Source organism: Myodes glareolus, chromosome 13 (genome assembly GCF_982192425.1).
Source record: "Myodes glareolus chromosome 13, mMyoGla1.1, whole genome shotgun sequence".
In the NCBI taxonomy this organism is placed as follows: domain Eukaryota; kingdom Metazoa; phylum Chordata; class Mammalia; order Rodentia; family Cricetidae; genus Myodes; species Myodes glareolus.
In genome coordinates, this window is record NC_142038.1 from 44,780,633 (window position 1) to 44,803,671 (window position 23,039).

Here is a 23,039-nt window from a genome sequence, read left to right on the forward strand (position 1 = left end):
TTCCCAAACCTATTAAACTACCACTTCCCTTAGAATATACATACTTTATTCCCATCTCTATTCTTCTAAACTCGCCTCCAAAATATTTTTTCACTATGTAACTTAAAATGAATCAAATCTTCATATTCAGACATAACTACCAATGATAAAAATCAACATGGCCAACTCTAGTCTTTCCACCTGACTATAAGCTAAACCGGTAACTCTAAGGCTTTCCCTGACAATTACAAGCATATTATGAATACTCACAAAATAACCACATATCTGAAATACTAACCTTTTTTAAAGGGGGAGCTTTTGTCCAATTTTCCTACAAATTATGCTGTCCTCAAAATATGCTCTATTAGGAAATTAGAAAATTCCACTTAGCATTTTGAATAACTCTGACATCAGTGACAGTAAATTTCGTAAAATTGCAGGTAAGATTTCAGTTTTAGAAACAGACATCCCTAACCCTAATCTGTTACCACCCTCAAATCCTACCTCTTATTCTTGTATTTCATCTAATTCTCCCACTACTTTCCCTCACCATGTTTATCTCTTACTTAATTATCCTCATTACAACCAGATGATGCTATCTTAAAAAATTTCAAGCTGCAAAATAAATAATATACAAATAACTTCTGGGCGGTGGTGGCGCATGCCTTTAATTCCAGCACTCAGGAGGCAGAGGCAGGTGGATTTCTGTGGGTTCGAGGCCAGCCTGGTCTACAAGAGCTAGTTCCAGGACAGGCTCCAAAGCTACAGAGAGACCCTGTCTTGAACCCCCACCCCCAAAAAAACAAACAAAAATCAAACAAACAAACAAAAAACCCACAGTAACTCCTTCCAATTTAGCCAGGCCATGGCACACACCTTTAATCTCAAGAAGCAAAAGCAGGCGGATCTCTGTGAGTTCAAGGCCGGTCTATTCAACAAAGTGAGTTCCAGGACAGCTAGGGCTACAGAGAGACCTATCTTGAAAAATCATTAAAAAAAAACAAAACAAACAAAAAAACCTTCCAATTTACCTTAACTCAAAGTTGACATTAAAATGGGGAAAAGATAGGATCTAACTGTACAGAATAGAAAATACAGAGAGGAGAAACTAAGTGTTTTGGTTATTTCACTAAACTAATTTGTAGAACTTAAGAAAAGGGTAATGAGAAAAACAGATGACTATTGAATTAAAAATACCGTAATACCAACAAATATTACTGTTACTCTCTATAAGACACCCTCCAAAGAATTTTGGTATCTTGGACAGCCCAATTGCTACCCAGTTGGAGCTTTCTTGGGCTGGAAGTATAACTCAGGAGTACAGCACTTGCCTAGCATGCACAAGTCCCTGAGTTCAGTTCCCAAAACTGCACTCACGTGCACGCACAAACACTCCACAAACACTCCACAGACAGAGGAAAGAAGAGTGAGAGAGACAGAGACAGGGGGAGGCCAAGTTTCCTTCCAGTTAACTTACAAAGTGTTATTAGTGGCTGCCATGTATTGTCATTTATTTCCAAACTTCAAAAGTATCATCTTGATTTTGTGGTCATCACTACCTACCCTAAATTTAGAAAGTGAAGAATCTGGCAAACTTCCACATTCCACACAAATCTTGCTAGTGTGTGTATACCCTCTACCTTTTCTCTGCTCCAGGTAGGAACACTAGAACAAAGCAAGAATCCTTTCAGAAGACAGTGGTCTCTCAATATAGTGTGAAAGCATCACCATGCTACTGCTCAGTCTGCCCCTACAAATTAACAGCTCAGCACTTCCATACTCAAACCTGGAGCTAGCTCCAACACTGTCCTTAACCATAAAGAGACCACCATTTCACGGTTTACGACTAGAAACCGTGACTAGGCTAGGATGGCCTACACGGCAAGAAACTGTATCTCTCAATAAAAATGTTTTTTAAAAACAATGAGCTTTTGACAAGTGTCAAACTACACCCCATTTGCTACTTCCCTACAAAAATAAGATGCTGCTTGGGAGCTGGTACACACCTTTAATCCCAACACTCAGCAAGCAGGTTTTACAGAGAGAGTTCCAAGACTGCCATGTCTACACAGAGAAACCCTGCCTCAAAAATAAATAAATAAATAAATAAATAATAACAATAATAGTAGTAAGCAGCAGAAGTACTCAGTTTCTCTTAAATTTAACTCAAAAAAAAGCAATTCTTAGTACTGAACAACTTCTGTTTTTCTTATTTTTAAATAAATAACTAGAGTTTTGTCACTTCACATATAGGACATTTATTTATTCAGTACATCAATAATGTATAAAAGATTTTTATTAGAATAAAAAATCAATTCTTAAATTTTTGGTTCTTGCAAATGTTTACTATTTAAATGTAGTTGTAGCACATCTCTATTTTTACACAGAACCCGATAGAATAAAATGGCAGTAACCTCAGGAAAAGTGTCAAACTTAGAGACAGAAACAGGATTCTCTTCACCCTCACCCTCACCAAACTAGCCTTGTGAACTTGTCTACAGGTATCACTATTTTCAACTACAGCACATAAAGAATAAATCATAGATCAAGGATTAAATCCAGGCACTTGACAACAGCAAACGCACTCAAATCAGAATGCCCAACACTATTGTGCAATCCCTGACAGAAGACTTACCCACAAGTCTTTTAACTCCTTCTCTAGTCTTCATAATTTCTTATATCACAACACACACAAATTTGCCATAACAAACTTTTAAATAAAGCATGTTATAAATGTTGCAAAGAAACCTTCTGATTGGTCTTACACCAATCTGTTCACACTTAACTGACTCACATTTTCTTCCTAGTACAACATAATTATTGAGAGTTTGGTACCTGGATCAGGAGGTTACCAGATCGATACCTAACCCTATCACTTAGCTGGGTGACACTGGACAAGTAATTTAACCTGTCTGTGTACCTACCTCCTAAAATGGTTCAAAACTTAAGACTGAATGCATGTGTTAGAACAATATACTGTGTACATTATTCAACCTGTGCTGGCAGTTATAGCTTGTAACTTATCAACTTTATAGACTCGATCCCTTTAAAAATTACATTTAGAACACATTTAGAAACAAAAAAAACCCCATTTCTTTCACTGAGGCTATTATCCAAAATAAGTGTAGTTTTAAATGTGACTCTAATTTTAAGATATGTAAACAACAACAAAAAAGACATTTACCAAAACTTAGGGAAAAAAAAATATTGCAGTTAGCCATGAATCTTTCAAAAACGTTTCAGAACAGGTGAGATTCAAGGCAAAATTCAAATGTCACAGACACATGAGAACAGACTGACAATGTGAAAACAGCTAGGAAAGCAGCTGCAATCTCTTGTTTACCTGGAAGTGGGATTGGCATGCCAGGAAGGGGAACACGAAATGGAGGCACCATTACTGGTGGAAAAGCAGGTATTGCTGCTGCTGGCTGAGGTACTGAATGAGGAACAGCAGGAGGTAACGTCTGGGGGTGCGGCTGGGGTACAGTTTGCACAGGTGTGGCTGTAGGAGCAGGAGTTGATACACTAACTGTAGGCGTGGCAACTGAGACAGCAGAACTTGGAGTCTGGTCCTGTGTTGTCGGTGCTGATAAAAGAGAAAACATGTATCACTCCTTCAGGAACCTTTTTACTGTATTCACCTATCACTCATTCATTCAGCATTTAAAGGTCCATTTTATCCCATGCACTGCAGAAATGTTTCACAAAATCCATCTTCAAGAAGCTTGAAAATAGACAGCAAAATGAAATTCAAGCAAAAAAAAATGGGGTAAGCATACTGGAATGTAATCAAGACACAGTTCACTGATAGACAAGGAGGGTACAAAAAATTTTACACTGAAATAATAAACCTTACAGAGTCAAGACCTCAAAGAAAGAGAAGCCCAAAGAGGAAATGAGCAAGTAGTAAAAGTAGCAGGCGTAAAGGCAAAGAGGACAGAACAACAGAAAGCGTTCAGAAAACGCAGGTGAGCATTCGACTCCTAAGACACCAGGCCTCCCAACAAGAAGCCTTGAGTAAGGAAGGGTCACAAAGTCTGTACTTCTTTGCTGGGTAGGGCAACACTTATGCAGACAAAATGGAGTTGGAAAACGGACACCACTGCATATAACTGTGCCTTCTCACATTATTAGCATAATTTCATAAATGTAAACAAAGAGTTCATGTGATGAATTAACACAGGAAGAAGAGAAGAAGGAAAATCAGTTACATACTGGAACTATCTAAGCAAGTAAGAACAGAGGGAAAAAGAATGTGCAAACTTCTAAACTCTAGCTATGAATGAATAGACAAAAAACATTTCACGTTTTCTTTAATTATTTCAAAATTTAAGGAAATATTTTACATATTTCCTATCTACAGTATATCCAGGTGAACTGTAAAATTCATGGTAATCTGAGTTCTGCTAATATATTTTTAATTATTTGAAATAAAACATGTCATCTCTAGAATTCACATTTAAAGTAGAAATGATCAAAAAATCTATACTTCACATTTCTAAGGTTTTAGCTCATACACTAAAACAGTATTTATTTATAACTTACCTAGTTCCAAATAAAATCCACTGTGATAATTCACTAGATTTCAGTCATTTTTTAAAGAAAGGGAAAGTATCAAACTCTATCTGTATTAGACTAAGAATAAACTCGTCAAATTTATAACAGTGCTTTCCCAATCTTTAAGCAACTTCAATTCTAAATAAAAGCACAGAGCTGGATACAAACCACCCAACTGTATTGTCCATCTGACAACAAAAATCTGTCCATTACCACCTTCTAGCTTCTAAAAATGAAAAACTCACTTAGGCTTGGAAGATGTGAGTAATTTCATACTTTTTAATGAGGAACTCACCTTGGCTAAATAAACAGCAGGGCCAAACAAGTATCTTCAGGGGCCCAGGAATGAATTGTTGGTCTAGCATAGACCTAGCCTTAGGGTACAGTATCATATTAATATAATTTATAACAGTGTGAAAAATACAAAGTACATGCAACATTTGCGCAGTCCCATAGATACACCATTCAACAACTGTAGACCAGTAAAATGTCTATTTATTTTCTTCCCAATTTCTCTAAGAAGTTGACTTTATGATCAGCTTCCATAAACTTTCAAAAATTGAGCTTTGCTCAACTTCAAGTAAAATAAATCATTTGAATGTTTAGTACCATGTACCCACAGATCTATACTCTAGATTACAGAACTAATTTTAAAGTATTACTTGTATTCATATTACTAAAATTATGTTCCAAAGCACCAAAGCCAGGAAAATGAGTTTATAGGGACATAAAAGTTTAAGCAGAAAAGATTATACAATCAAGGAGATGCCAATAGTATGCACTCATCTTTCCACAGCAGGGTATTTTGAACTTGCTTAGAGGGACAGTCAAAGGGAAACCTGGGGGAAAAGCCAATCAGTAAGTTCCTATGAGTTCCACGTACTCAAATACTACCAACGCCCTACATCTCAACCCACGCTATTTAACCCAGGGCGGGATTCTAACAAGACAAGCGACCATGTAGAGAAGGTGGAGAAATGGTGAGACTAGAACCACAGCACCAGAATACTCAGACACACAACATAAAAACTGATACTCTAGCAGCAAAGAGAGCAATGACTTTGTTATCTTATGTTGAGAATAAAGGTCCTTTCAGGACAATTACAGCAGGAAAGGTTGAAGCACTCAGAAAAAAGGAGCATACAAGGACAACTGAAATACCTACATAACCACACTCCTTAAAGTAAACTAAGTACCATCCTTCTCAAGCCATCAGAGAGACCTTAAGCAACAGGAGTCTCCATAGAAAGCTATATTGCCTCTAATACCCTGCTCCCATTACCACCATGAACTCCATAAATCACTGGCAGGTTACTGCCTTGGACACTCAAGCATAAAAACCCTAAGCTAAAGATCACAATGTAGTTAGGCAGCACAACTTTCCTTCTATTTACATCTTATACTAGTAAAACATCTATGCTTTCCTGTTTCACACATTTCCCCCAGTTTGTCTAAAAATACTAAATAATGTCTAAAAACTGTCTCCAGGCAGGATTCATTGCTAAGCAGTAGAGTGCTTGTCTGGTATGCATAAGGCCCTGGGTTCAATCACCAGGGCTGGGGGGAGAGAGAGGACATACATGCCTATACATATACCTTACTTCCTCAATTAATAAGATATACTCAAATTTGAATCCATTATAATTGTATATTTCAGTATTTTTTTACACTACTGATTCCCAAGCTTCTAAAGCTACCAAGCATAACGTGTGGCTTGTTTTTCTCATCCATTGTCCAGACGGTAAAACAGAAATATCCCATATAAGGAAATCTAGTCAGTGCAATACAGTAACAATGATCAAGCCAAGATTATTTCAAGAGTTCTGGCCCAGTCTGTTTCCAGAGTGAGACCACCAACATACAGAATAGTTGTTAAAAAAAAAAAAAAAAAAAACCTCTTCAGCCCTTATATCTGGTATGTATACATTCTTGTTTTTATTTTTTAAAGTTCTAAGTCATGGGATGTAACTATATACTTGAAAATTCTTTTCCTTCTTACTGTTTCTAAGTCAATCTCCACTGCATTTACAAATTTACTCAGGGCCTACCATCTCTAAAAAAGAAAAATTCCTAACAGCCTTCTCACTTCAGTATCCCCCAGATCTAGCACCTAAAGAACTTTCTAGAACATCTGTCTGATTTTTTTAAAACTATCCATCCTGGGCTTGCTCTCACGCAGTCTACTGACCAATATAAACTGTCCTGCCTCAGAACTTCCCTACCAATCCCATAACAGCCCCACATCAGTCCTCACTTGTTGACCTTTGTTCAAGCCTCAATTAAAAACTCTATAAAATAAGATCAAACACAATTTTGTAATTCCCTACAAATTACAGTCACTAGTGTTGGTCAATTAAAATAGCTACATTTTTACAGTTTAACTTCAAGAACTACCCTTGGGCAAGTAAAAGTACATCTACTCAAATGCCTGGTTTTCTCTAACTCAAAAATTTTAATGTCAAAACATATCTTAAGTAACATCAACGGTAATGCCAGAAATTACCTTTTTAGAATATAGTATTTATTTGGTTTTTACACCCCTAAATATAAACCCACACTAGGCCAGTACTCACTTGATACTGTCTGTGCAACCGAAGTAGCCGTTGTTGTGGTAGCTGTCGTAGAGGATGGGGTGGATGATGGTGTTGAAGTAGACACTGCAGGTGCTGGGCTACTGGTTGTAGGGGTGGGGGCGCCTACTGCTTGTGCTTGCACTTGTGCCTGGACCTGGGCCTGGGCTTGAGCTTGCGCCTGGGCCTGAGCCTGGGCCTGAGCCTGAGCCTGGGCCTGGGCCTGGGCTTGGGCCTGAGCTTGGGCCTGGGCCTGGGCCTGGGCCTGGGCTTGGGCTTGAGCTTGGGCCTGAGCCTGAGCCTGAGCCTGCGCCTGGGCCTGAGCCTGGGCCTGAACCTGCGCTTGGGCTGCAAGCATAGGTGTCAGTTCTGATTGCTGAATAACCTTTACTCCATCCGGCTTGGTCCACGCAGATTCACGTGTCCGAGCATTGTAGTAATAAACCTGCAAAGGAAGGGGGGGGGGGTGTGATAATCACAATATCTGATACTACAAATAACGCTACTATATTTTGTCTTAAAAACAGAAAGTAAAGCTAACGTAGTATTTTGCAAAGGAAGTTAACAAAGAAGGCCTGAGACTACAATTAGAGGAAAGCCTTGCTGACAATATTGACCTTTTGGCTAGTATGCTGAGAACTGGACTTGAGGCTGCTGTGCACTGTGCCTACACTGTGTATGCAAATGATGCAGCTATGCTGAAAGTCTGCTTTCCTTCTGGGAGTCTGGAATTTTAGGAAATGCCAGACTAATGGTACTGTATGACCACAGAAAACCTCTAGGCTCAGGTGAGCATGCTGCTAGAAAAACTTCTTATGTGTGGCCACCACTCTACTCTGAAGAAAATGAAGCACACATAGTTTCATTCCTTAAGGACTGTGGGAAGCTGAGGTCTATTTCCCTTAGATCACATTTTACCTCAGGCACCTTCTCCTGTTAGTTTTGTATTCTTTCACCGTAGTCTCAGCTACTACAGTTCAACTACATGCTGATCCCTGCTAATGATTCCCATGCCTAAAGATAGTCTTGAGAATCTGTGGTATATCATTTAAAATACAAGCCTCCACGCAACCTTGTAACTCCAGCAAAATCTAATGCAGCCAGTTCTTCTGGAGTTATACTCTAGTCCCTGCCGGAGGCTCATTCTTCATGAACAGAAGTATTTCAATCTCAATCTATCAAATTTTCACTACTTTGGCACCATGGAAATAACAAGTTGAATATGTTTGTAATTTACCTTCCCATCTGGAGTTTTATTTTCTACCCATATCTCCTCAGTGGGAGGCAGTGCTGGGGCACCAGGAGCAGTCCCAGGAGGCATTCCTGGTGGGAACATCATACCCGGAGGAGGAGGCATAGCTCCCATGGGTGGAGGCATGAAAGGTGGTCTCTGTGAATGCACAAGAACAATATGGTCACTTATAAACTCCAGATTATTATTAAATCATACCTCTACACAAAAGCAAAGAACTATAAAAGCAAACAGCTGTCTGCTCAAATACATTTGGCTACTGCATAAGAAAAACGATTAATCTTTAATAAAATTGATTAGTAACAAGAATGTCAAAATACTGACAGATGCTAATTCTAGGCTATACCATTATGGGTAAACTTTTTGCTCTTTATATTTCATTGCATTTTTCATACACTGGAATGCTTTAAAAGAAAAATGTTGACTTTTTAGAATATTCTGGATTTTTTTTCATGTTTTGTTTTTGTGGTGGTAGGAGCTGAACCCAGGGCCTTGTGCATGCTATGCAATTGTTCTACTCCTGGCTACATCCCAACCAAGTGCCTATGTTTAAATACTAAGCATATCAATGGCCTAAACTCATTCACAGTAGCTACTAACAAACATTATTTTACAAAATCACACAGCAGTAATCTTCATTATTTACTTCAAGAAAAAATGTAGCTACATAGGTATTTTCCTATCCAATTTTTCCTACAATAGTAATAAAATTCATTTTAAATGTCAGTGAGTGTCACAAATACAGAAAACAATTAATTGCCCACTCTATCTTCAGGCTTCTTTTATTCTGGTCTGGTCTTGGCACTGGGAATTGAACTCACCTCTGCATGAGCCTCTCATCCTACTTTTTAGTGGAAACCTTAGAAATAATATATCACTCCTGTGAATAACAGAACCTGAAAATTCCTCCACTGTCACCATCAGTGACTACTAACAAGATCCCACACAAAGCTGCATCTGAAGCAAGAGAAGTTGCTGCTTCTTCTGATACCTAGGCCTGGTAACTTTAGTATAATAAAGTACTCTTCAACTAAGTTTACACTATGCATCAGTTTCAGAAGTAAAAATAAAATCAATATTGGGACTGTCATTTTGAACGAGGATAAAAAGATGCTGTCTATAATCTGAATGTAATATAAAAATTCAATTACCAAAAAGCACCTTAAATTGGACAAGGAACTGAGTCCCACTTTCCTGAAAGTACTCCCTACCCCACTTGTTTCTGTTCCTTACATAGGCTTATGTCTCTCCAGCATCAACAGACTCCATTTATAAAAGATCTACCCTAATGTCTCATGAACCCTAAGCAACAAATAATTCAGAGGATTTAATGTAAAGCAAAACAATTATCCATCAAGACCAAAAGCAGCATCACAGCATTTAAGACATGTCACTCCACTACTAGAGGAGCATGCTTACTGAGTCATATTGTAATAATATTCAACTAATAGTTTTAAATCAACTGCACTAGATCAAATGTATATATAGTAAATTTATAGTCACTACTTAGAAAACTGGATTTTTGTAACTTCAAATAAATATAATCCTACTTTTATATATCACTTATAGATAAGCCTCCAGTTAAAAATATGAGTTTAGTATATTTTATATGGTAGTACATGTCAACAATTTCAGCACCCAGAGGCTGAAGCAGAATTGCATGTTCGAGGTCAGTCTTGGATACACAGTAAATTTAAGTCCAATCCAGCCTATGCTAAACAGCAAGTTCAAGTTCAAATAAAAAAAAGAGAGAGAGAAAGAAAGAGAAAAAAAAAAAAGGTAAACACCCCTTTGTACATCACGAGGGGAAAAAAAAAAACTGAAATCTAAATCTACTATCATTCTCCAAATTCTACCCTAGGATCATTTCCGGGAGCGGATAATTACTCAATAGTATATTTATACATCTACATCTATTATATACTTGCTAGCAACATAAGCCAGGAAAGAGAAGCATCCTCCAGTCAGTACACTAAGATGCGAAAGTCTTCTCACACAGCAGACAGGTTACAGAAGAGAACCCAGTTACTGAGGATAAACATAAACTAGTCGTCAAGGCAGCTGTGTTAACCCACCACCCAACTAATTCCCTGCTGACTCCCGTATTAATAACTTCACGTCTCCTTAGGTGTCATTTTCTACAGTTCTATAGTTCAAGTACCACTCTTGTAGTTCCTGTGTGTGTGTGTGTATGTGTGTGTACACACATGCATGCGTGCACACACACACACTTTAAAATATAAAACATTTAAAAAAATGAAATAAAATCTTTAGGTGCTGCAAAGATGGCTTGGTTTCCAGCACCCACATAGTGGCTTCCAACTGTCTTTGACCCCAGATTCAGGGTATCAGGTACATGCTTCTGGCCTCAGTGGGTATCTGGCACACGTGCAGAACATATACATACATGTAGGCATAACTCATACACATAAAGAAAAATCTTTAAACAAAAATAAATAGAATCAAGTTTTTAAGACAAAACCTATATATAAAATTGATTCTGATGCCAACCAAGAAATGGCAACCTCTATATTCTTTACCTGGAGGTGTGGTGGGCCCATAGGTGGAGGTATTCCTCCTGGGGGAGGCATTGGTGGCATATTAGGATCAAAAGGAGGCCGTCCAAAGGGGGGTCTGGGTGGTGGAGGAGGGCCTCTCATCATGCCGAAAGGAGGAGGAGGTCTCATGAGAGGTGGCGGGCCTCGCATCACTGCATTTGGTGGGGGAGCTGGGCCTCGGAACCTCAAGGCCTGCTGTTGAGCCATCCTGTATGGAAGAACAGTGAAGAGTTTCTCAAAAAGCCAAAAGTAGTTAATACTGAACTAGAGCAATGTTTAAAGGGCTCAAGTGCAAGCAAGAGTTGAAAAGCCATTATTTTGCAATTGCATAGTAAAATGAGATGTGAATGAAATGAGATCTTCCCACAACAGTACGTATAGTCACAAGGTAGAATGAAAAGCAAATCAGAAAATTAAGTAATACCAGATTATCATAATTAACGTTGTCTAAGGATATGACTGAGAGGAACACCCCACATATTCCAACCAAGAGTATACAACTTCAATCTAATAATAAATATATAATGTTTTGGGCAGTGAAAAGACTCAACAAGTAAAGGTACTTACTGCCAAGCCTGGTGCCCTAAGTTTGATTCCCCAGATCCACAAGGTAGAATTAAGGGATTAAAGATGTGCAGCACCGCTGCCTGGCTTTTTTTTAAATTTTTTTTTCTTTTTTGAAACATGGTCTCTCTACATGGCCCTAGCTGTCCTAGAACTCACTACGTAGACTGGAATGGCCTCAAACTCATCTGTCTCTGCTTCCCGAGTGCTGAGGTTAAAGTTTTTAAGGGAGGATGGGGTGCTGGTGAAACTCCATCAGCAGGTAAAGGTACTTGCTCCAAGCCTGATGACCTGAGTTTGATCCCTGGGATCTACATGATAGGATAACTAATTCCTGCAAGTGTCCTGACTTTCATATACACATCAAGACACACATAAAAAAATATTATGTAGCGAGAATTTTCTTTTTATTAGAAGAGAGCAGAAGTAGCTTAAGACACTTCAAATATTGTGCACCTTCCTTCACTGCACCCTCCACCACAAGCTACGGCAAGTATCTTGTCTCTCCAAGTGTAGTCTCTCCATGGCATTTGAGTAAATAACTAATGTCATAAAATAGCTAGATGGTGGTGGTGCACGCCTTTAATCCCAGCTCGGAAGGCAAAAGCAGATGGATCTCTTTGAGTTGAAGGCCAGATTGTTCTACATAGTGAGGTCCAGAATAGCCATGGCTAACAACACAGTGAAACCCTGCCTCAAAAAAACAAACAGTACTATTATTTACCTTTGCCCCGAGTGATTAAACAACGTGCCAGGGAGTATACTATGCTCTCTTCAAATACTGCTGGTTTAGTAACACTTCTATGAGAATATGAGGTGAACACTACCATTATCCCCATTTTATGTTAAGGAACTAGGGCACATAAAAGCGAAATACCGTGTCTGTGGCCAAGGCCTCACAGCTGGTTCAGTGTTAAAAATTAAAACGTCAATGTCCTATAAACCCTTTCAGAGGAATTCTGTTCACTCATTTCCCCAGCACACTGTCAGGTCTAGACACAGTATGGCCCATTAATAATCAAATGAGGGGTTGAGAGATGGCTCAGCAGATAAGAACATGGGTTGCTCTGAGAGGTCCTGGGTTTCCTGCACCCACATGGCAGCTCGCCGCTCTCTTCAACTCTAGTTCTAAAGGATTCAACACCCTCACAGACATACAAGCAGGCAAAACACCGAAGCACATGAAATAAAAACAAGTAATTTAAAAAAATACTATATGGCCAGACATAGTGGTGTACACCTTTAAATCCCAGCACTTGGGAGACAGAGGTAGGGAGATCTCTGAGTTTGAAGCTAATCTGTTAAACAGAGTGAATTCCAGGACAGCCAGGAATACAGAGAAAAACCAAAACCAAAACAAAAAATCCTACTCATATGAGCCAATGCATACCTTGGTGATACTACACAAAAGCTACCATACAAGGATGAGACACAGAACCTACAATAATTATTTTTATTACTGCCAGACATGGTGGTTATTGCCTGCAATCCTAGCTATTCAAAGACAGAGGCAGGTCAGGCATAAAGATGTAGGTCTTTAATCCCAGCAATTGGGAGGCAGAGGCAGGAGTATCTTTGCAAGTTCAAGATGAATCTAGTCTACAGAGCAAGTCCCAGGACAGCCAGGATTACACAGAGAAACTTTGCTTTAAAAGAAAAAAAGAAAGAAAGGAAGGAAGGAAGGAAGGAACGAAGGAAGGAACGAAGGAAGGAAGGAAGGAAGGGAGGGCAGATGGACGAACAAACTACATAGTGAGATCTTGTGGGGGGGGGACAATAGGATCATAAATTTGAGTACAATCTAGGCAATCTCTAAATAAATAAATTTTTAAAAAAAAAAACTATTATAAAGCTTCAACCTGCCAGAGTCAATTAGAGCACTTAACCAAATCTTCTAGGTAGCTAAACTAAGTCTGTACATTACACACAATCCAAATTTCCATGCCAAAAAAACTAGATTAACAATAATATTCTTTCTTTCTTTGGAGTGGGGGTTGGTTTTTCTATTTGATGGTGCACACCTTTAATCCCAGCACTCAGGAGGCAGAGACAGGCGGATCTCTGGGAGTGTGAAGGCAGCCTGGTGTACATCTACAAAGCAAGTTGCAGGACAGCCAGGACTGTTACACAGAGAAACTACTGTCTCAAAAAACATAAACAAAAACAAACAAAAAAGAATGTACCTTAATATTAAATATTCCTTTGGTGAACTTTTCCTTTTTCAAAAAACTTACAGTATTTCTTTCTTTGGAATCCATATTCCTACCCTAATTTAAAGTCAAGAATTGAAGCCAGGCGGTGGTGGTGAGTGCCTTTAATCCCAGCACTCAGGGAGGCAGAGGCAGATCTCTCTGAGTTCAAGGCCAGCCTGGTCTACAACAGCTAGTTTGGGAGCCAAAGCTACAGAGAAATCTTGGCTTGAAAAAAAAAAATAACAACAACAAAAAAGCAAGCATTGAGCCTCTAGAACCATGAAGCCACACCGCTCTGTTCATCAGGCTAATTACAATAATTCCCAAGTCTGAATTTCCTACCGCAGAAATGAATGCAGACTTCAAATGAAAGCTACCCCACAGTTCTGTTCAATGAGATAACCCTGTCAAACAATTTAAGGTACCAGCCAATATACAGAAAATTTTATTAGCACTTTCAATTACCCCCAATGTCTCATAGAGCTTCATATATATATATATATATATATATATATATATATATATATATAGCACTTAGTTAATTTCCCAGATTTCTGTCTAAAAGCTATCACTAATTTCCTGCTGCAATAGCCTAAGGTTACTATTTTCTGATGCCAGTTACACGCAGAACATATCCTGAGATCTTTATATACATTACTTCAACACTTCCTCACCAAAACCTAGAGAGAGGACTAAATAACAGATGAAGCACCTGGAAGAGCAACTACCAGAAATGCTTTAAAGCACTAGCCACTCAGTACTGTTATCACATTAACGTTAGTGTCCCATGCTATTAAATTACTGCTGCTGATATTAATGTCAGTTATTACTACCCAGCTATTATCAGGCCGCTCTTATCTGGATGTTGTGGGCATTTCCAGACTCCAGTATTTCTGATCTTCAAATACATCAACTTTATTAAACTGAAGTTTATGCTTACAGATCCCATGCTTGGCATGTGCTTCCCACATCCAACTGTTCATTAATCAGACTCAGCCCAAATGTCACCTCAACCTGTTCACCACCTCTAGGGTCTGTCTCGCGGGCCCTCTCTGGACCTTTATCCAATCCGAGCAAATGCTATGAAGCCCTCCATCACTGACCTTTACCGCCAGTGGCCAGCTCTTTTAGTACACTGATACTATGCATCACTGTTAATAATGCCTATGAGCCTGGCACTTCCTCCTCACCAGCATGGTTACCTGGGCATTTCTGTACTCTCTTAATTCTTACAACTCAAGGTGAGTTTAATGCCATCTTTACAAAGAAAAAAATAGCTTGTTACAGCAGCTAGTTTATAGCAATGCCAGAGTATTGTCATTCCTGTTTTCACCAGAAAAAAAATCCAGGTTTGGGGTACCGTGTCCTAAATATTAGTAGTAAACAAAACCCCCCTGCACAAAACTGTCTGCAAGTTACTTTCAGGGCCCTCAACCAGAGGATGACATTTGGATCTCTGAATTTTAGAGACTGCAAAAGCGACTTGAGATCCCACCAACTTCCAACATTTTGGGGGAAGTCTACATGCACGAAGAAATGTCTTTATTTTTTTTTCCAAAAGAATATCCTGAAAATACAAATATGTTTTTTCTAGAAGTAATCTATCTAGATAAGCAAAATTCTCAGAGAAAACACTTTAATTGAATGGGCAAGAAACTAAAGATGCTACCTACTTACATAGAGGGAGCAAACATTTGCAAACAATCCGTCAGATGGGACCCAAGAATTAGTCCCAGCCCAGCCAACCAGCTCACAGTGCTTCACACCTGTAGGCTGGTTCCTCATTTGATGGGGTCAGTTTCCTTTCAGATTTGACCAACCTCAATTAAAATGGAAGGTCTTTAGGAACAGAGGACTTTTTCCTTTATTGCCAGGACCTAGGCCAGTAACTGTCACAGATTGCATAATAAATGTAGTAGAATAAGGTGACCAGATCTCAATATTGGTTTATTACCATATTCCTATTACACACTGAATTTCTCAGACTCTATGATAGCCACTATTATGAAACATATGGGATGCAAATACACGACAAAGGCCAGTTTCTGCCATCAAAGCAGCCAGTTTATCATAAATCTAGAGCAGTGCTAAACCCTCTCTCTATACAATGTTATCTACAAAGCAAGGAGACACAGAGTCACAGTAATCGAGGCTGGCTGAAATCTAACAGTCGCAGCTTCCTGAATGCTGGATTAACAAGGGTTCGCCACCATACATAGATCCATAAGCAACTTCGAAACCAAGAAGCTAAGGTACCAAATACTTGCAGCAAGTCATCTAATTAAAGTCTTATTAAAATCAGTTTTGCAATACTGTCTAGACTATCAGGATTGAGTTCACAGGACTACTAATTGTGAAGTTGAAGACATTCTCACAAGGCTCCGCTAAGACCCTGAGACTAGCTAATCAAATCTTGAGACCACAATCAAAAATAAACTTCCTAACACTTACACTGGAAGACCCTGGAAACGCACTCCAGCCATTCATTACATATGTATGGGGACAAAAAGGGGTCAAGATTCACCTCAGAAATAAGACAAAACCTTGCTCCTGCCAAAAAGGGAATTTTTGTGTGTGACATTCTGGATCCGAAAGCCATTATTTTCTTCCAAAAGAGGCTAATCTCCATTTCCTTAGAAAGTTTCAGACCTCACTCTTGAAAACATGAGTCCTCGAAACCAAAGCTGCTGTTTTCCTTTGGGAAAACGGCACGATTCAGAATGGAAGCTGAGTATCTGAAATGGCAATTTTCCCTTACATTTAAAAAAAAAATGTACAGACAGAAAAACGTAAGTCACCTCTCTTTCTCTTCAATAACCACCTACAAAGAGATGGTATTTTTCGGTCACTCCGATCAAACTTTAATCACGGATTGCACAGGCACTGAGAGAGGAGGTCCCAGAGGAAGAAAGGTCACCGCCTTGGTAGGGATAACGCGTGGGTAGCAAAGAGCGAGGTGGCAGGCTAGGGACCCGGACACATCAAACCATTTCCTGAGTCCACCATTCCAACCTTTACCCGTTCTACCTCCCCAACCCCTTTGAGAAGTCTCCTCGACCACTAAGAGGGACGAGTGACAGGCCTGGCGGCGCCTCTGGCCCACGAAAGGAGCCTGCAACCCGTTCAGAGCCGGGGTGAGGATCCGGGGGAAGAGAGCGCTTTCAAGATGCAGCCGTCGCGGCCCAGCAAACGGTCAGAGCTGCGAACCCTCACAAAAGAAAAGGAATGGCGAACAAGGGCCGGAGGAAAGCAGGGCAGGCTGAGGAAGGGGGAGCGGGAGGCCGGGCGAGCGCGAGGCCGCGGAGGGCGTGGAAGAGGCCACGGCGGCTCGGGCAGTGCCTGCCCGGCCGGGCGGCGAAGGGGAACAGCCAGTCCGGGCCGCCAGGCGAGGCCGGGGAGCGCGGCCTAAGGCGGAGGCGCACAGATCGGGGCTGCGGGCCCCAAAGGACGCGGGTGCGCCCCACCGCGCGCAGGAGGCCGCAGCCCAGCCCCGGCCCGGCTCTCATTCAAGCCGCCTTCCCTTCCCCCTATCGCCAGCCCCACGCGGTCCGGCCGACTCCGGCCGGCCGCGGCTCCCGTCTCCCCACCGTCCCCCGGGGCTTCCGCAGCCAGCCCCAGCCCCTGGGACGCCAGCGTGCCGAGATGGGAGGAAAGGCGGGCGCCCGTTACCTCAGCTCCCCCGGGTTGAATCGCTCGCCTTCCCCTCCGTCCCCGCCACGCTCCGCCATTACAGACTGTCGCGTTCATCCACCCGCCGACTCGGCGTCCCCAATTGGTCCGAAGAGTCGTCAATCCCACACCCAGGAGGTGGGACTACCCGGAATCTATAAGATGATTGGGGAAGCAAGCCATCAATCTTAACGCTAGGCCGGCATTTGCTTGACTATTGGGCAAAGGGCCCGCCGACTTTGAAAGCGGTATTGAGACTGTCAGTTGATTGGCCGCTCGTAGGCTTCATGGGAAATGAGACAGTGGCAAGAAGGAATAGGTGGCGCCCTCTGGCGGAAAGAAAAGCTAGGTCCTCCCGAGTACAGCCCTGCCAAATGCAGCCACGTGTCTGCGCGGCTGGCTAGGGCCAGATGTGGAGCCATATTGGCCACTAATAGCTCAGACTGAGAGCTTGTGCGTTCTTTGGGCCAATCGAAATCGACCTGGGGCGTACCTGAACCAATTACCAGGTTGCAGGGGAAAGCGGTATTTCTCGCCCTTGCAGTTTACAAGAGGCGTAAGTCACTATGGTGTGTTTGCTTGTTCTGAAATAATTACAAGCATTAATTACAACGGGAAGGTATTCCAGTTTGTCTACTCAACAGCAGGCGGCATGTTATATAATTTACTGCATTAAAGTAAGTAAATTAGAGAAGGGAAGCCTCTGCTATTTACCATTTTAGGATTTCTCCTTCACTCTCAAAATAAAGCTGTCTAAATCAGCACGGCCTGATGCCAGAAGTAATTATAAGTATGCTATATGTTTAACTTTAAAAAAAAAATCGGACCCAGGGATTGCAATAGCATAGTGAAAATGACCACTGTCATTACTGAATTCAAATTAATAATAAATTTTACACAGACCTAATATATGTGCTATGCCCTATTCTAAATACGGGCCATGCATTGTTTCCTTTAGACTTTGAAATCCACTGACAGGTAAGTACAAATACTCATAATTTATAGGTGAGAATAAGACACAGTTGTTAAATTACTTGCTCAACATATGCAGCTAGTAAGTGATACGTCTTGGCCTTAAACCGAAGGCAGCGTGACATCAAAGTCCCACTGTGGTCCAAAGTGATTCTACCAACTCAAAACCTTGTTCTCTCATGGCCCTTGTACCATTATTCACAATGCTGAAAAAGGAGATGGCATCCCTCAGCTGGTACATAGCTTTAAAATAGCCCTATGATGTGCTGTAGGAATTCCTACCATTCCTACCTCCAGTACCATTTAAGTTACCCACCCACTTGGGCGTGGCCTCTTATACTATTTATGCCCTTGTAAAGCAGGCATCCGCCCACTTTTCTGGCTGCAGGATTTGGTTCCTGTTCCTCGTTCGAGCAGAGGACTGAGATCTGTGAGTCTACCCCTAAATAAATAACCCTCTATTAGACTCAATTCTGAGCTAGTGTGGGATTTCTTTTAAGCATCCTTTTTCAATAATGGAGTATTTTTCAGATTGAAATACCTAAAAAAAAAAAAAAGGACGTTGAAAGCAGTATACTAAATTAAAGAAACCAGACACAAAAGGTCACTGCTGTATTGCTCTATTTATATGAAATGTCCAGAATAGGCAACTCAAGAGAAAGATTCAGTTATTGTAAGGAAGTGAATTTGAGGAACTGAAAATGTCCACTAATGGGTTTCTTTTTATATGATGAAAATGTTATGGGATTAAATCGTGGTTATGGTTGCACAGTATTTTTATTTTATTTTTTAAAAAAGAAAACACTGGGCTGGAGAGATGGCTCAGAGGTTGAGGGCATTGCCTGCTCTTCCAAAGGTCTTGAGTTCAATTCCCAGCAACCACATGATGGCTCACAACCATCTGTAATGGTGCCCTCTTCTGGCCTGCAGGCATACACACACAGACAGAATATTGTATACATTATAAATAAATAAGTAAATAAATAAATGTTAAAAAATAATAATAAAAAAACACTATCTTTTTTCATTTTACATATCAATTCTAGTTCCAACTTCCTCCCCTCCTCCCATTCCCTCCTCTCTCCCCCACCTCACCCCCCAATCCACTCCCAGAGAGGGTAAGGCACATTGCATTGGGGTAGGTCCAAGGCCCTCTCTACTGTATCTAGGCTGAGCAAGATATCCATCCAAAAAGAATGGGTTCCCCAGAAGCCCGTACTGTGCTGATAATTTTATGTCAACTTGACCAACAAGCTAAAGTCATCTGAGAGGAGGGAACCTGAATTAAGAAAATGCCTCAGGGCTGGAGATGGTTTAGTGGTTGAGAGCACTGGCTGCTCTTCTAGAGAAGATTCTATTGCCAGCACCCACATGGCAGCTCACAACTGCCATGTAGCTCTAGTTCCAGGGGATCTGACACCCTTATGCAGCATGCATGCAGGCAAAAACACCAATGCACATGGAATAAAAATAAATCATTTTAAAAACACTCATCCATGACGGGCTGGTGAGATGTCTCAGCAGGTCAGGATGCTTGTTGTCAAGCCCACGACCTGAGTCCTGGCCTCAGGACCCACACGGTGAAACGGAGGGAGCCAACTCCTGATGGACTGTTTTCTAGTCTCCATATGCAGGCCATGGCATGCCGCCTACTGCCCAGATAAATAAATGTAAAAGAATAATCCTCCACTATAGACAGCTGTGTGTTTGTCAACTATGTCCCCCTCTCCATATCTTCCCTGCCCCTCCTTTCTGCTCCCTCCTTGAGGATTTTGAAGCTAATCTGCATATGTTTTTGCACCTACGTCAGTGGTTCTCAACCTGCAGGTCTCGGCCCTTTGGGGTTGCACACCAGAGCCACATTATGATTCATAACAACAGCAAAGCTACAGTTATGAAGTATCAGTGAAGTCATTTCATGGTTGGGATCAGCACAGCATGAGGAACTGAATTAATAGGCTGCAGCATTAGGAAGGCTGAGAACTACTGAGTAATTTTTGTGTCAACTAGAAACTATTATTAATTTGCTCATTGAACTATTTGTTGCCTTGAACTGAGCTACATTCAGGGGAATGGCTTTAAACAACATGAACATGTCCCTACTCTGAGTCTGTATCCACCTGCTGGTTGGACTTACTTCTGAGTGACCTAAGTCAGTGACTTTCTTAAATACTTAATTCTCAGTTGCTCGATTTAACCCTGTTTGTTTCATGAAAGGTAAGTAAAAGTGCATGGTAGTAGTATTGCATATGATTGTTACAAAGACTCCTTGGATAATGTGTAGAGATTTGAGCATCAGAATGATTGATTACAGTTGAATAAAACCTGTTAATTACTTAAAAAACACTCTGTGTTTATACTAGCACTTAAATGTTGGGGGAGGCTCCTTGTTTGTTTTCTAGCCACCCAGACTCCCCAAATAATCACTCAGAAAACTATGTTAATTAAAATCACTGCTTGGTCAATCACTTAAGTGTCTTTCTGGCTAATTCTTATATCCTAAACTAACCCATCTCCATTAATCTGTGTATCACCTTGTGGCTGTGGCTTGCTGGGTAAAGTTCCATCCCTAGCATCTGTCTCTACTGGGGCTTCATGGCATCTTGCAACTCGATCTTCTTTCTCCCAGCATTCAGTTTAGTGCCCCCCTCCAGCTCTACCCTGCCCTATCACAGGCCAAGACTGTGATTAACCAATAAAAGTAACACATATACAGAAGGACCTCCCACATCATTTCCCCTTTTCTGTTTAAATAAAAAGGAAGGTTTTAACATAGTAAAATTACATATAACAAAACAGGTATCAAGCAAGAATTATAGTTACAATGCTTATATCTACTTTATCTTTTATCATAACTAAAGAAAACTATAATTATAACTATCTATTGTTCAACTCCATTAAAGACTCCAGAAGGATATAATATTCCCTAAGTAAAACAGAAGTACATTGTAAGCAACTTCCAAAACTCTAGAATTGACAGAGACATCTCACTGCCCAGACAGTCATCCAAAATTTTTCTGTACCATTGGAGCATCCATCTTCAGCCTACAGGTCCATAATATCTAGCAGACTTTTCCACGAAGCCAGAAATTTCAAAGACAGTTTGGCCTATATTGTCAATTTGTCAGTCACTTTTTTCTGTATCCTGTAGAATGTCTGGCAGTCTCTTACATGAAGCAGGAACCCTTAAGGACTGTCTCACCTTCTTTAGGCGACTTTAGCAGTCATTTTTCTGTGGATCCTGCATATCCAGTTCATACAGCATACCATCAAGCAATCCAGGCAGGAGCAGTCTCTTGCCCAAATGGCCAACAAACTCCGTAAGGGGCCTCTTTGGTGCCAATCATCCTCTTGAAGTAGATTGGTGCTGCCAGAAGCAGATGAATCTTACTGTCATGAAAATTCTCAGTTTTTAAAACATTTTAAATGCCATATTCCATAGATCTTTGAAAGGTTTGAAGATTATCTATCTAACTGAAAAATATCTTTATATATCTAGAAAACCTAACTAATGTGACTATAAGCTTGACTGTTATAGATGATTATCTGTTAACCTGTATTCCTTAATTATACATTACATTTTTAAATGAGCTGAATAAACACAACACCTTAATCAAGAGCAGAAATATACATATAACAAAATTGACCTTAAGTTTGAAATAATAAACCAAGATCCATACCAATGCAAATCTCTATATTACTTAAAGGAAAAGGAAATTACAACACTAATTTGAGTATAGTTGACATGGCTGTCAAAATATCATTTTGTTCTGAAAATTAACAAAGGGGATTCACTTTTTAGAATTATTTTTTAAATTTAAAATTTATTTTATGTGCACTGGTGTTTTGTCTACATGTATATCTTATATCCTTAATCTCTCCAAGACCTTTAAGAAAGGGTGTTGGATTTTGTCATACACTACAGCTTAAGCCACAGACTGACCCTCACACAGTGATAGTGGGAGACTTCAATACCCCACTCTCACCAATGGACAGACATTCAGACAAAAACTAAACAGAGAAATGCTGGAGCAAATTTGTATAATAAACCAAATGGACCTAGCAGATATTTACAGAACATTTTACCCAAACACAAACAAATATACCTTCTTCTCAGCACCTCATGGTACTTTCTCCAAAATGGTCCACATACTCAAACCCAAAACAAGCTTCAATAGATAAAAAAAACTTAAATAACTCCCTGAATCTTATCAGAATGCTATGGATTAAAGCAAAAGGAAAGAAACTCAAAACAATTCTACTAAAATCAAGAACAAGACAAGGCTGTCTACTCTCCATATCTGTTCAATATACTACTTGAAGTTTTAACTAGGGCAGTGAGACAACTGAAGGAGACCAATGGGACACAAATTGGAGAGGAAAAAGTTAAAGTATCATCACTTGTAGGTAATATGGTAATATATATAATCATTTACTTTATATTGTAAAATATATTATATTCATTCATACAATATAAAAATCATATATGTGCATACACACACACACATATTCATATATATGAAAATTCCACCGTGAACTCCTACAGCTGGTAAATACTTTCAGCAAAGAGACTGGACACAAGATTAACTCAAAACCTCAGTGGACCTCCTAAATACAAATGACAAATGGACTGAGAAAGAAATCAAGGAAACAATACCCTTCACAATAGCCTCAATTCCAGGCACACATAGCCTCTCACAACTGTCTGTAACTCCAATTCCAGACA

General features: G+C 40.2%; 1 protein-coding gene across 5 annotated transcripts in view; it reads right to left on the reverse strand.

The window, feature by feature from the left end:
• Tcerg1 (transcription elongation regulator 1) overlaps positions 1–17,469 on the reverse strand; it is a 51,796-nt gene extending 34,327 nt beyond the window's left edge. For 4 of the 5 annotated variants that reach the window (XM_048419711.3, XM_048419709.3, XM_048419707.3 and 1 more), the window contains exons 1-5: positions 17,342–17,468; positions 10,899–11,124; positions 8,344–8,496; positions 7,110–7,551; positions 3,323–3,565 (exon numbers count right to left, since the gene is read on the reverse strand). In XM_048419711.3, the coding sequence (XP_048275668.3) occupies positions 3,323–3,565; positions 7,110–7,551; positions 8,344–8,496; positions 10,899–11,124; positions 17,342–17,400 (1,123 nt within the window). In that variant the 5' untranslated portion in view covers positions 17,401–17,468. Of the gene's footprint in view, positions 1–3,322; positions 3,566–7,109; positions 7,552–8,343; positions 8,497–10,898; positions 11,125–17,341 lie in introns of all 5 variants that reach the window. The other variant, XR_007228830.3, reaches the window with a different exon arrangement.
• Positions 17,470–23,039: the final 5,570 nt, after the last annotated feature.